General features: G+C 40.9%; 1 protein-coding gene across 33 annotated transcripts in view; it reads right to left on the bottom strand.

The window, feature by feature from the left end:
* Positions 1-7318: 7318 nt before the first annotated feature.
* ANK2 (ankyrin 2) overlaps positions 7319-12488 on the bottom strand; it is a 297111-nt gene continuing 291941 nt past the window's right edge. For 32 of the 33 annotated variants that reach the window (XM_087724233.1, XM_087724230.1, XM_087724241.1 and 29 more), the window contains one exon: positions 7319-9598. In XM_087724233.1, the coding sequence (XP_087580359.1) occupies positions 9415-9598 (184 nt within the window). In that variant the 3' untranslated portion in view covers positions 7319-9414. The remainder of the gene's footprint in view (positions 9599-12488) is intronic. The other variant, XM_087724249.1, reaches the window with a different exon arrangement.

Below are 12488 nucleotides of genomic sequence, written 5' to 3'. Positions count from 1 at the left end.
GGGGGGAGAGGGGGGAGGAAGGGAGGGAGAGGGAGAAAGAGAGAGAAGGGGGAAGGGAGAAAAAGAGAGAAAGAAGGGAGGAGTGGGAGAGAGAGAGAAGGGGGGAGGGGACAGAGTGGAGATTGGAGGTTATAAAAGGTTATATATTCAACACAATGCATCTCACTTAAGTTAACCATGTTTTCCCGAAAATAAGACAGGGTCTTATTTTCTTTTTACCCACAAAATATGGCTTGGGCCTTATTATCAGGGGAGAGCTTATTGTTTTGGGGTTCCTGAGTGGCTGCTCTCTTGTGAGCGGGCTCCCAAAGAGCCGAGCACAGCCTCAGGGGCGAACGGCTGTGTTGCACTGTCCCAGCAGAGCAGCACAGCAGCCATGAAGCAACCACGCTCACAAGCAGCCACCCGGCAACCCCCCTTTCAAGCTGGGCACAGCGCCACTCACTGACCTAGGGGGTATCGCCAAGCCGCGTGAGTGCTTGTTCGCCGCCACCTGGCTCCCGCAGCTTGGTGCCTTTGAAATGCCAGTGAATGGTGCTCTGCATAGCTGGAGAGGAGGGTTGTGTGAACGGCTGTTCCGCTCTTGCTCATGATGCCCTGGCCCAGCTCTCCCTGCAGAACCAGGGCACCTCCACTGCCGCTACCGCCGCTGCCATTCCAGCATGGCTTTTTCAGAGGCTTCCAAACCGAGTCTTCCGGCAGTGGCCACTCTGGGCGTATGCTCTAAGGTTGTGGGCCAGCTGCCAGCAGAGCATACAACTATAGAATGTGCACCCAGTTTGGCCACTACTGGAAGACTCTGTTTGGAAGCCGCCAAAAAAGCCGTACTGGGATGGTGGCAGCATCAGAGGTGCCCTGGCTCTGCAGGGAGAGCTGGGCCAGGGCATATTGAGGCTGAGAAGCACATGAAGGAGAGAGGAACAGCCACTCACGCAACCCCTCTCTCCAGCCGTGCAGAGCGCCATTCACTGGCATTTCGAAGGCACCAAGCTGCGGGAGCCAGGTGTTGGCGAACAGGCACTCATGCGGTTTGGTGAGACCCCTAGGTCAGTGAGTGGCGCTGTGCCCAGGTGGAAAGGGGGTTTGCCGGGTGGCTGCCCATGAGGCTGTGCCCGGCTCTTTGGGAGCCCACTCGCAAGAGAGCAGCTTCCTGGCAAGCCCCCTCTTCAGCTGGGCACAGAGCCACTCACCAACCTACGGTATCCCAAAGGCGCCAAGCAACGCGATCACCTCCCCTCCCGGTTCCCACGGTTTGGCATCTTCAGGATACCGGTAGGTTGGTGAATGGCGTTCTGCCTGGCTGGAGGTGTGTGTGGGGGGCTGTCCAGGGGGCTTATTTGTGAGGGAGGGCTTATATTTTTGCCCTCCAGAAAAATGTGGCAAGGCCTTAGGTTCAGGACAGGTCGTATTTTCGGGGAAACACGGTATTATAACATTAAATCTGCCTGCATATATTTGTACTTGAATATAAATAATTTTAGAGAAATATGTAACTTTTTCATTTCTTATTTTGTATACTCATGTCACTTGGTCAAAGAACAAACATCTAACATTTACAGTTGGTCATAAATAAATAATTAGGAGGAAAAAATATAAAGAAGAAAAATTCTAAATTTAGTATGATATTAGAGGCATGCTGAACAAAATCAGTTTCAAAATGGAGACATTAATATTAAGGCAATACTGTAAAGTAGCAGATTAAATTTAGTACTGGGACAAATACTAATTGATTTTCATTTTATTCATTTAATCCTAGCCATCACGTAATATTCTGATAAAAATAGGGCAATTTGAATGTGTTGTTTAAAATAATAAACCTATCTGAATAGGTCCCCGAGAATAGCTAGCATGCACAAAATTCAGCCAATCCTTTCACAAAAGTCTATCCCCAAAAGATTACATATTGGCAATTGCTGGAAAATTGCTATCTACTGCCCTCCTGTGGCACTACAGTATTTTCATTTGCACAGAATACATTTGACTATAAGGCAGGGGTATCAAACTTAATTTTATTGAGGGTCGCATCAGGGTTGTGTTTGATCTCATGGGCTGGGTGGGTGTGGCCAGGGTAGGAGTGGCCAGGGTGACATCACTCATGTTGGGGGCACACCTCCCAGGTTCTGTTTTCAGCTGCAACGCCCTCCTGCACTGCTCTACAAGCACTGCAGGAGGCTGTTGGAGCCAAAAACAGAGCTTGGGAGGGCTCTGTTTTCACTGGGAGAGGCACCGTGGGCCGATCCTTTGCTGTTTCCAGGGTAGCCCCATGGGCCAGATCTAAGCCCCCCGCAGGCTAGATCTGGCCCATGGGACTTGAGTTTGACACCCCTGCTGTAAGGAGTAAACTGCAGAAAGGTTCTCCTCAAAAAGAAAAAAGAAATGAAGAGATGAAACAATACAGTTTTTGACAGCTTTTATCCACAAAAAATGTTGGATTTATCATTTGTGTGGAATACCGTAATGTAGAAATGCATTGATTGCTGGAAATCTTTGATGTAACTCCCAGAAGTCTCCATGTGATAAGAGGAAATATTTTTAATTATATAGTTGAGTAGGCAATTCTATGTTAAAAATTATGTTTTGTTCCATGGGGGAAAATAGCCAAAAACCAGGGTGAAGCCCATTGATTTTTAGAAGTGAAAATAGTTGGAGGTTCACCCAGTATTTTGAATGGCACTCTTCAGGTTTTTCTAGGCCATCTCTAACAAGAATGAGCAAAAACTTAATTTAAAGGCAGTTTGATTGATTCTTAGATTTTTCAGATAATTGCTATTCTGTTCCCACCATGTACAACTCATTCAACCACCAACCTAGTAAAATCTGTCAGTTGTTCTCTTGCCATAAAACTAAATACCGTATTTTGGGGGGTATAAGATGCACCTTTTTTCCTCAAAAAAGAGGCTGAAAATCTGGGTGCATCTTATACACCGAATACAGCATTTTTTGCCCCCTGAAGTCCTGCCCCCTTTACAAAATGGCTGTGCATACTCTTATGGAGGTTTTCAGAGAGCTCCTGGGGGCTGGGGAGGGCATGAGCAAAAAATGGGCCTTTTTTTGCCCCCCCAGCCCCCAGCAGCACTCTATAAGCCTCCATAAGGCTATGCATGCAATTTCTTTTGACAAAAATGAGCCCATTTTTGTGGAAAATGGGCCATTTTTTGCTCGTTTTTACCCCCCCCAGGAGCACTCCGCAAGCCCCCCCCAAAGGGTATTCATGCTTTTTATTTGGGAAAAAACAGCCCGTTTTTACAAAAAACAGGCCGTTTTGGGGAGGTTTGCAGAGTGCAAAACCTTTTTTTCCCCTTTTGGAAAGCTCTTTAACTGGTTGATGAGAATTACATTGATCAAGTGCTGTGCCAGCAGAAACACCTACCTATCTACTGTATTTCTATTTTTCTCTCTATCCCTCTACCTACAACCTACCTACTTTCTCTCTCTCTCTCCCTCCCTCCCTTCCTACTGTATTTCTCTATTTCTCTATCCCTCTACCTATCTACTTTTTTCTTAATTTGCCTCTTCAAAACCTTGGTCCGTCTTATACTTTGAAAAATACGGGTAGGTAAAATTTGGGAAAACAGTCCCCACCAATTTTACCAAAAGGGGTGTCTTATGAGCCCTTGTCCCAGAAATGATTAGTGCAAAGCCCAATTGTCCCGTCCCCCCCAAAAATTGATCAGTAGTGTTTGAGAGATGTGATATGGGCTGGGCACTGGGTCTATAATGGAATAATGAGGCCGTGACGAAAAACCAGTTGTATTAACTTTTCCTGCAATCTGGCTTTTCCTGCAGTACTGGTGGCAAAGGGTGCAATGATTCACAAAGGCTTCCTTGGTGTCCATCAACCTAGACTTGATAGGAGGACACTTGTATGCAATGCAAAACAAATTGCCAGCCTACAACAATTTCTTTAGTTTCTATTATTCCCTCTGGCCCTAAATGTCCTTCATGAGCTTCATAAAGAATTAAAATAATGACTGCCTACCTTTGGGAGTCCACCTGCTCAAAAAGAACAAAGTAATAACAACGAGAAGGTTCTGCTGGATTGCTGAAACATGAGGGAGGCAGCATTTGGCAAACACCTACCTGATGCATGGCAACAATTCGTGAATGGACAAGTCCCACCAACAGTCTTTGGGGGGAATACCTCATCTTCAAAATTTCCAAATGTGCCCACCACCACAATAAGTTGCAGATCCCTTTGATATCATGGTATGTTATCTACTGTACATTTTAAACATTACTTTCATAATTTAATTACACCACTATTTCTTGCATATAACTTAACAGGATTAAAACTTCATCTCATATTTAATATCCCTCCAATTTTTTTTCATGTTTCTCTGTGGACCATAGTTTTTGTTCTGTATGCATTAATCTGCGAACATTGAAGAGTTTCTGGAATTCTTCTGGGACTCCTCTTCTGTGCTTAAGAACAAAATGGGACAATTCACCATGGCTAACTCGCTGCTGTCAACTTGCCACGGCCAACTTGCCACAGCGTGGGATAATTCATCATTTAACAATTCATTTAAATTATTTTAATTTTTGTCATTCACATTTCATTTTGTTTCTACTTTTTCATCCTTTCATTAATGATTATATTCCACCATTTCTTTGATATTAGTGTAACTCCTGACCCATGGAGAGTTGGCCATGGTGAATTGTCATAGACCCACTAAAGAAGCCTGCATCAGGGCAAGTTTTTCCTGTGTTGCCTTTCATCTTGTATTTGTTTGATTACAATAATCTATGTGATCTGTTTATATATGTATTTGGTGGCTTAGTCCTCTAGCTAACATTGCCCAACAACTTAATGTAAATCGGGGTTGCAATAGCCGAGCTGCAAATATTCAAATGTTTTTCTCAGTGAAATCCATGCCACGAAATCCATAGCCATTGATTCTTCAATTGCTATATTCTCCAACCTTATACAATTTTGACTATAGCACCCCAAAATTCTGAAGTTCTATTTCCAGCCTGGATGGCGTGATTGAGCCAAGAAAATATATAGCTAGAATGGGGCAAAGTTTGGTAGTATTGTTTGGTAATACTGTTTTATTTCTGTTTTTATTATTGTAAGCTTCTCAGAGATCTTGCTTATATCATGGGCAGCATGATAACACAACTAATAACGTAAGTATAAAATAATGAAAGGCAGAAAAACAGTTTGGTCTAGTGCAGTGGTTCCCAAACTTGGCAACTTTAAGACTTGTGGACTTCAACTCCCAGAATTCTCCAGCCAGCAGAGCAGAGCTATAGAGTATAGAGTATAGAAGTTTATTTGTATGCCGCCCTTTTCCCTGGGGGGACTCAGGGCAGCTCACAACCCAAAAGGGAGGGGGAGACAAACTTTTAACATAAAGACAATACATAATTAAAAACACAACATTCATACCATTCGGGCGGGTTACAGTCTTAGCCCCAGGCCTGACGGGATAGCCAGATTCTGAGGGCTGTGCGGAAGGTCTGGAGGGTGGTGAGGGTACGAATCTCCACGGGGAGATCGTTCCATAGGGTCGGAGCTACCACCGAGAAGGCTCTCCTCCGCGTAGTTGCCAGTCGGCATTGACCGGCAGATGGAACTCGGAGGAGGCCTAATCGATGAGATCTAATAGGTCGCGTGGAGGTAATTGGCAGTAGGCGGTCTCTCAAGTACCTAGATCCACTACCATGTAGGGCTTTATGGGTGACAAGTAGCACCTTGAAGCGTACCCGGAGATCGACAGGTAGCCAGTGCAGCTCGCGGAGGATAGGTGTTATGTGGGTGAAGCGAGGTGCACCCACAATCGCTCGCGCGGCCGCATTCTGGACTAGCTGAAGTTGCCGAATACTCTTCAAGGGCAGCCCCATGTAGAGCACATTGCAGTACTCCAGCCTAGAGGTCACAAGGGCACGAGTGACTGTTGTGAGAGCCTCCTGGTTCAGGTAGGGGCGCAACTGGTGCACCAGGCGAACCTGGGCAAATGCCCCCCTGGTCACAGAGCTGGCTGGAGAATTCTGGAAGTTGAAGTCCACAAGTCTTAAAGTTGCCAAGTTTTGGAACCACTGGTCTAGTGCTAAGGGAATCAGGCTAGAGACTGAGTTCTAGTCTCACCTGAAAGCTGGCTGGGTGACTTTGGGCCAAACTCTCTCTCAATCCATGATGTCCAGCTTGGCCATCAAGCCAGTGAACCAATTCCTGTTACAACCAATGGATCAACACTCCATTGATCTGAAAAAAGCACTTGTGGATAAATACTAGGAAGAAAAAAGAATGGAAAGGATGTGAATTCTACATGTTAGTATATTTTAGCTGTCCAGACAAAACTAGCACCTGCTATCAGGTTGTATTCATTTAGAACTGACAATCAGTTGCCTCTAATGCATCAGCTAGTATTTGAATTTGAATTTGAATTTTAATAAATTTATATGCCGCCCTATCCCGTAGGACTCCGGGCGGCTTACAATGCAAGTATGCAAGACTTTCAGCAAAAATCCAGACTTCTGCTGGAAAAGACAAAATTATGGGTGGCATTGCACAGGTATACATTGATTAACTGCTTTGTTTAGTGAGCAAAATTGCAGCAATGCTGAAACAGTAATTTTACAGCTAATCTTTCCTTATGACCATTGCAGTATTCTCATAACCACATAATAGAAATGCAACTGGTGAGTGCACTTACGACCATCATTGCACTGCCCTGTATGTGATCACCATCTATGCACTTCACAACCAGTTTCCAACAAGCAGAGTCAATGGAACAGCCAGCAGTAAAATTTCAAATCAGTCATATGTCTCACTTAGCGACCATGTCACTTGGCAATGGAACTGCTGATACCAATTGTGATCTCTAAGCAAAGTTTATCTATCTGTATGCCATTATATGTATGTGTGTTTATACAATCTGCATCGGATTGTCCAAGCATACAAAATAAATTATTAGTTTTACTCTTGATTTTTATTCTCTAAGTTAAAGGAACAACAAAACAAACTAAATCCAATAATGAAAAATCTCCTAAAAACAACAGGCAGAGATAGCAGGCAACATATTTATCTTGCCTTTAGAATGAAAGTGGACTTTTTCTTTGTTCCCATCAAACGAGCCTTTGCCATTGTTGAGACATGGAGAAAATTATCTTCTCAGATTTGAAAATTTAAGATGGACAGAATGGAAGAAAATGACCCTATGCTCTTTAAGTCCTTTGGGACTTTGAAGGTCAAACAGTAACACTGTAAAATTAATCATAACGATATAGACCACCTGCTTTATAATTTTGCAATTAAAGTTTCCAAATAATTTCCCGATTCTACTTTGCAAAAAAGAGAGGATACTATCATTGCTACATTTAACACTTTTATATTTTTATTTAATTAAATCAGCCATTGTACACATTGCAGCTATGTATTGTTAGTGCTGTTTGTTTGTTTTACATCTTTAATACATGCCCTCATAGATATATTCAGTTAAGTGTTATCACCATGGGAACAAGATGCCGATTTATCAACTTAAAATCACCTTCTCACAGTATTCAAGTTCTCTGATAACACAGCAAAAATTCAAAACTGAAAAAAGGAGAATAGCCATTATGCTGTTACACAGAACATCATCTGCACCGCAAATAACACAACAGAAATGCATTTCTTGTAGAGGCCCAGTCTTGAAGGTTAAACAGTGATGTTCTTGACAATGAGAAATGAGCTATTGTGTGTCCTGCAATTAGGTCTCCTTTCATTTTGGCAGTCATTAAGTGCTTGTGTCCTGCTTTGCCAACAAAACAAATTTGCATGGCACCAAGTAGTGTTTTTTTTTAAAGCAGGAAACCAAAACCTCCTCAAATGTTTCTTTTCTCTTGGCATTGTTGCTTAATGAGGAGGTGCCACTTGGAACATTTATTTTCAGCATCCTGAGCACTGAGTGAGTCGGTTTGTTTTGTTTAAAGGAAGAAAGGCTAGCAGGGTTTTGAAAAATATTCAGCTCTAGAGGACCTGACTCATCATTGCTGAATATGCTTTGTGTTTATCAAATAACTGACTCAAAATGTATACCATTTCATATAATATATATATATTATATATATATATCTAATTACATATATATGTTAAAATGCTACAGAGCTTCAGACCACTATTAGAATTAGGTACAGACCACAAAATAATTCCAGGGTCATATATGCCTTCTTGGAAAATCAAAGTGCAGACATTTACATGAATAATGCTTGAAAGGTGATTAAGAACTATAAATAAAATAGCAAAGGGAGGGGAAAAAACTCAAATGAATGCGTAGTGGATTCCTGTCTCCTTATAAATAAAACTCTGGAGAAAAACCTCAAAGACAATGGTAATTTCTGCTCGCTCAGTGCTAGGAAGGATGAGAAGCGATTGGCATGATTATAGAAAGGTCATGTTTTTATATTCCAATGCCACATGCATGTGCCAGATTTAAGAGACAATCTTGACAGAATGTGATAAATCTTTTTTTTTCCTCTGAAAGTTTCTTTTCCTCCTGCAAAATGTCTGTAGTGCTGTGGCCAGCAGAGATAACCCCTTCTAAGACAGCGTGGTTTATTCAAGGAGTGATCCAAACAGTGTAGAAATCAGAACGATTGAATGCACCCATTTCACATCCCTGATCTAAAAGAATTAAATACAGTATGCAAAAGTGCCACAGATACAGCTGCTAGCACATTATATCTAACTGGGTATATTTTTTTCTTCAGGAAATCTTGAGGTGGTTTTCCCAGGAAGCAAAAAAGCAGTAATGGCTGCAATCAACTGTCCTGTAAGGGAAACAGCTGAAATGTGAGGCTTTGTTCTGACTCTTTAGTCAAGTAATTTATTACACTGGAAGTCCTATGAACACAGGAGGATTGATTTGCTTCGTTCTTGATAGATCCATGTCCTAGTTGCGATGGATTGTGTTAGCAATATTAGAGGAATTATTCTTCGACGAACCTTATAGTCCTGATGCTAAAAGTAGTCACAATAGGCAGTGCTTCTTTCTTTCCGTCTTGTGAATCCACATATTTTCTCTATTTACAGTTTAGAGTTAATAATATCCTTTAAAAAACACATGTACACTGTCATTTCAAGAGGCCTGTGGAAGAAACTTATGCGATTATGGATCTGGTGCAAAAAAATAAAGAACAATAAAAATGCCAAGATGACAAGAGTGTCAAGGAGAGCACACAAAGTCTATGACTTAGTAGATAAAACCATCCAGAATGAAGGATGTGATCTTTGGTCACAAATTAGCTTACAGATATTTAGAAACAAAGAAAATGAAATGGAAAATCTGCTCTATATGCTCAAAGTAGAAACAGCAGTGTTCCCTGATGATTATGTTAAATAATAATAACACCTATGATAAAAGAAAGTTGGATAAAGCTGGACAGTTAATGGATATGTGTGGTGGTCTAAGAGTGAGATTTAGCAGCATCTCATTTGGCCTCTTTCTTCTGCTCATCTTTGCAGAAATGCCTTAATAATTGTTGAAGGTCATGCTGAAGATCATCCTGGGGTAGCGCATCTGGTGTGTCCTCCAGCAGCTCCACATGAGTCCGGTTTCCATACTGGTCCTTAACCACAGTCCTCTTCTGTGTACTAGCTTTACTCATTGTTGTCCTACAAGGAGTCAAAGAGGAGAAATGAGTGAATTTGTAGGATTTTTTAAAAAAAGGAAATTGCATTCTATTTTTCATTTTAAAATTCTAAGCATGAGTTTTGAGTTCCTGTAGGTGAAAAGACAGGGACTGCATTTGACTTTAAAGAGCTAAGAAAAATGCTAAATATTTATATGTAAAGTATCAATAACATTATTTTTTTTTAAAAAAGTAATTACTTTCCTTATGCTACATTTACATAAAGCAAGCCTATATTTACAGATTCAAACTAGTAGATTTGTTAAAATGTCAGCAACTTGTAACTTCTTGAGAAATTTCTGGTGTGTGACATAACTTTGCACAGGCAGGGAGAAATGATTGCATAAAGGGACTATGGGTGTAGGCTAAGATCAAAAGTTAAGTTGGTGCATAGTTCACATGGCTATGTAGAGTTAGAATGGGATAGTTTAAACTGTCCTTATGTATGGTTCGAATTTGTATATAAAGATTGTATCAGAGGTGGTATTCTGCTGGTTCGCACTGGTTTGGGCAAACTGGCAGTGATGGCGGTGCAAGGCTCCGCCCACCCACTCAGACATCATAGGAGGCTCTGCATATGCCCAGGCATGCTGCGTGCGAGCGATGGGAGTGCGCAGGCGCTCCCACTACCGAACCAGTACTGAAGATAAGAGGATACCGTTACTGCATTGTATCAGTCAGAAACTTTCAGTTATAAACATGTCTTAAGTTATTTTCCTTCCTGATACTGATACTTATTCTGAGAGACATTATTTGCTTTGTAACATCAGTGCCTTAGTAACATCAGTGCTTACATTCATATCTTCTAATCCAGCAACACTGACCTTTGTATGAAAATCCTGTAACAGGGAATCATTAACAAGATAAATGATAGGAGAAACATCCATATCCCAAACTACAAACCTGCTAGTTTTTGTCATTCCTGCCCATACTTACAATATTTAACTTCAACGAAACTCATTGCTAGGAAGATGGAATACAAGTCAATAAATAAATATGTTTGCGTTTGGTATTATACGTTGAGACAAGGGAAGGGAAGTAAGCTCTATTATATACATATTTTTATTACTACTTCTCTTCAAGTGAGGGTTTCCACAGTGATGGGAATACACAAAATTACATCACAGAAATAATTTATTCAGTGGAAAAGACAGTTTATTTCTTTGGGTTATATTCCTTGAGAACCACAACCCATCTTATAGAGGTAGTCTCTGTTGACTTTTTAGTCCTCAGAGAGGAATATCAGGTTCATAGTAAGCCTCAAGAAACAAATGAACTAGGTCATTTAACTATTTGATAATCAAAAAAATCTCATAGTATTGTTATTTATACATTGTTAAAACCCTGTTATTGTTCCTTCAACCCATGAATGCTACTCGTTATATTGCTAAAATGGTGTCTTCCACACACAAGAGGGAAGATCCAGGACTTAGGAGATGTGTGTGCTATTATATGCAGAGACACCTGTGAGAGTTTATCAACTCTAGCAAGAGGAAATTAGAAGCAATATGCTAGATGTCTAATCAGAAGCATTTCACTCTGAAACAAACAAACAAACAAACAAATATCTGTTGTCCTTTTTGTCCTATGTCAATAAAATAAAGAACAATAAATACTATCTCCTTCCCCAGAAATGTGGGCTATATTCCCAACACATTTGCCTGGTACAAAATATGTGGAGAATATGATCATGATCTATTTGGAGAGAATATACATGTTCTAATTTCAGCGGTAGAAATGCAGCATCAAATTTCCCTTTGAGAACTGATTTTGATAATTCTGACATCAGAGAAGGAATGTGACAGTGAGAAACTGGAAATTTTGCCAATTATTGGGCTGGCTTTACATGCTTTACAAATTATTGGCAGAAAAGTAAACAAATAGTTGAATCAAGAAAGGAATGGGAAGAATAATAGGTTTCTTCCCCCATTTTGACTTTCTTTGTTGCAGGCAGAGTTTTAAAATTGTTAAGAGTATAATTTTTAATATTTTAATTCTACAAGTCTCCCAGAGTCATTTGGGAGGTGAGATCCCATCAATTAATTAATTAAAACATAACAATGGGATTGTCCTGTCCAGGAATTTGGTTTAGAAGGAAAAATACCTTTGTCTGACTATGCCTGAAGCACAGTCCTCAAAGATTAAGAGGCAATTTAAATATTGAAGAAAATAGGTATGTATAACATGTATAAAAGATAATTAAGATCATCATCTACAAATATTATACTCCTCTTCATGTTGTCAGAGTAAATATATCCTTTGTGTCAACCAAATTTAGGTTCTGAATCAATAGATCTCCATTACAAAAACAATGGAATTTCAACAAATGTTAAAAGGTGAAACATTGATAGTCCTACATTAAATATTTTTAAACAAAAAGTAAAGCCTAAAAAGCGATGGTATCCAGATGGAGTCAGCATAGGGAGAATTGGGAAGATTACCATCTCCATACACACATGTCTTATATAGTATAGCAGGGGTCCCCAATGGTGCCATTCTGGGGCCTGTTAGGAACCAGGCTGCACAGCTGGAGGTGAGTGGCAGGTGACTGACCGAAGCTTCATCTGTACTTGCAGCCACTCCCCAGTCACTGCCTCAGCTCCACTTCAGACCATCAGGCATTAGATTCTCATAGGGGTGCGAAACTGTAACCTGTAAATTGTGCATCTGAGGGATCTAGGTCGCACACTCCCCCCTCCCCCCCCGCAATCTATGGAAAAATAGTCTTCCATGAAACCGGTCCCTGGTGCTAAGGAACCACTGCAGTATAGGATGTATTCTGCCTACATAGTTGTGAATATGAACATAGAAATAGTAATAACATTGAAATTATAATTAATCCCAGGTAACTAGCTTCAGTGACATGGACAATG

Source organism: Thamnophis sirtalis, unplaced genomic scaffold (assembly GCF_051295495.1).
Source record: "Thamnophis sirtalis isolate CommonGarterSnake01/CBP01778 unplaced genomic scaffold, rThaSir2_p1.2 scaffold_10, whole genome shotgun sequence".
Classification (NCBI taxonomy): Eukaryota; Metazoa; Chordata; class Lepidosauria; order Squamata; family Natricidae; genus Thamnophis; species Thamnophis sirtalis.
This window is presented reverse-complemented; position numbering and strand designations above follow the sequence as displayed.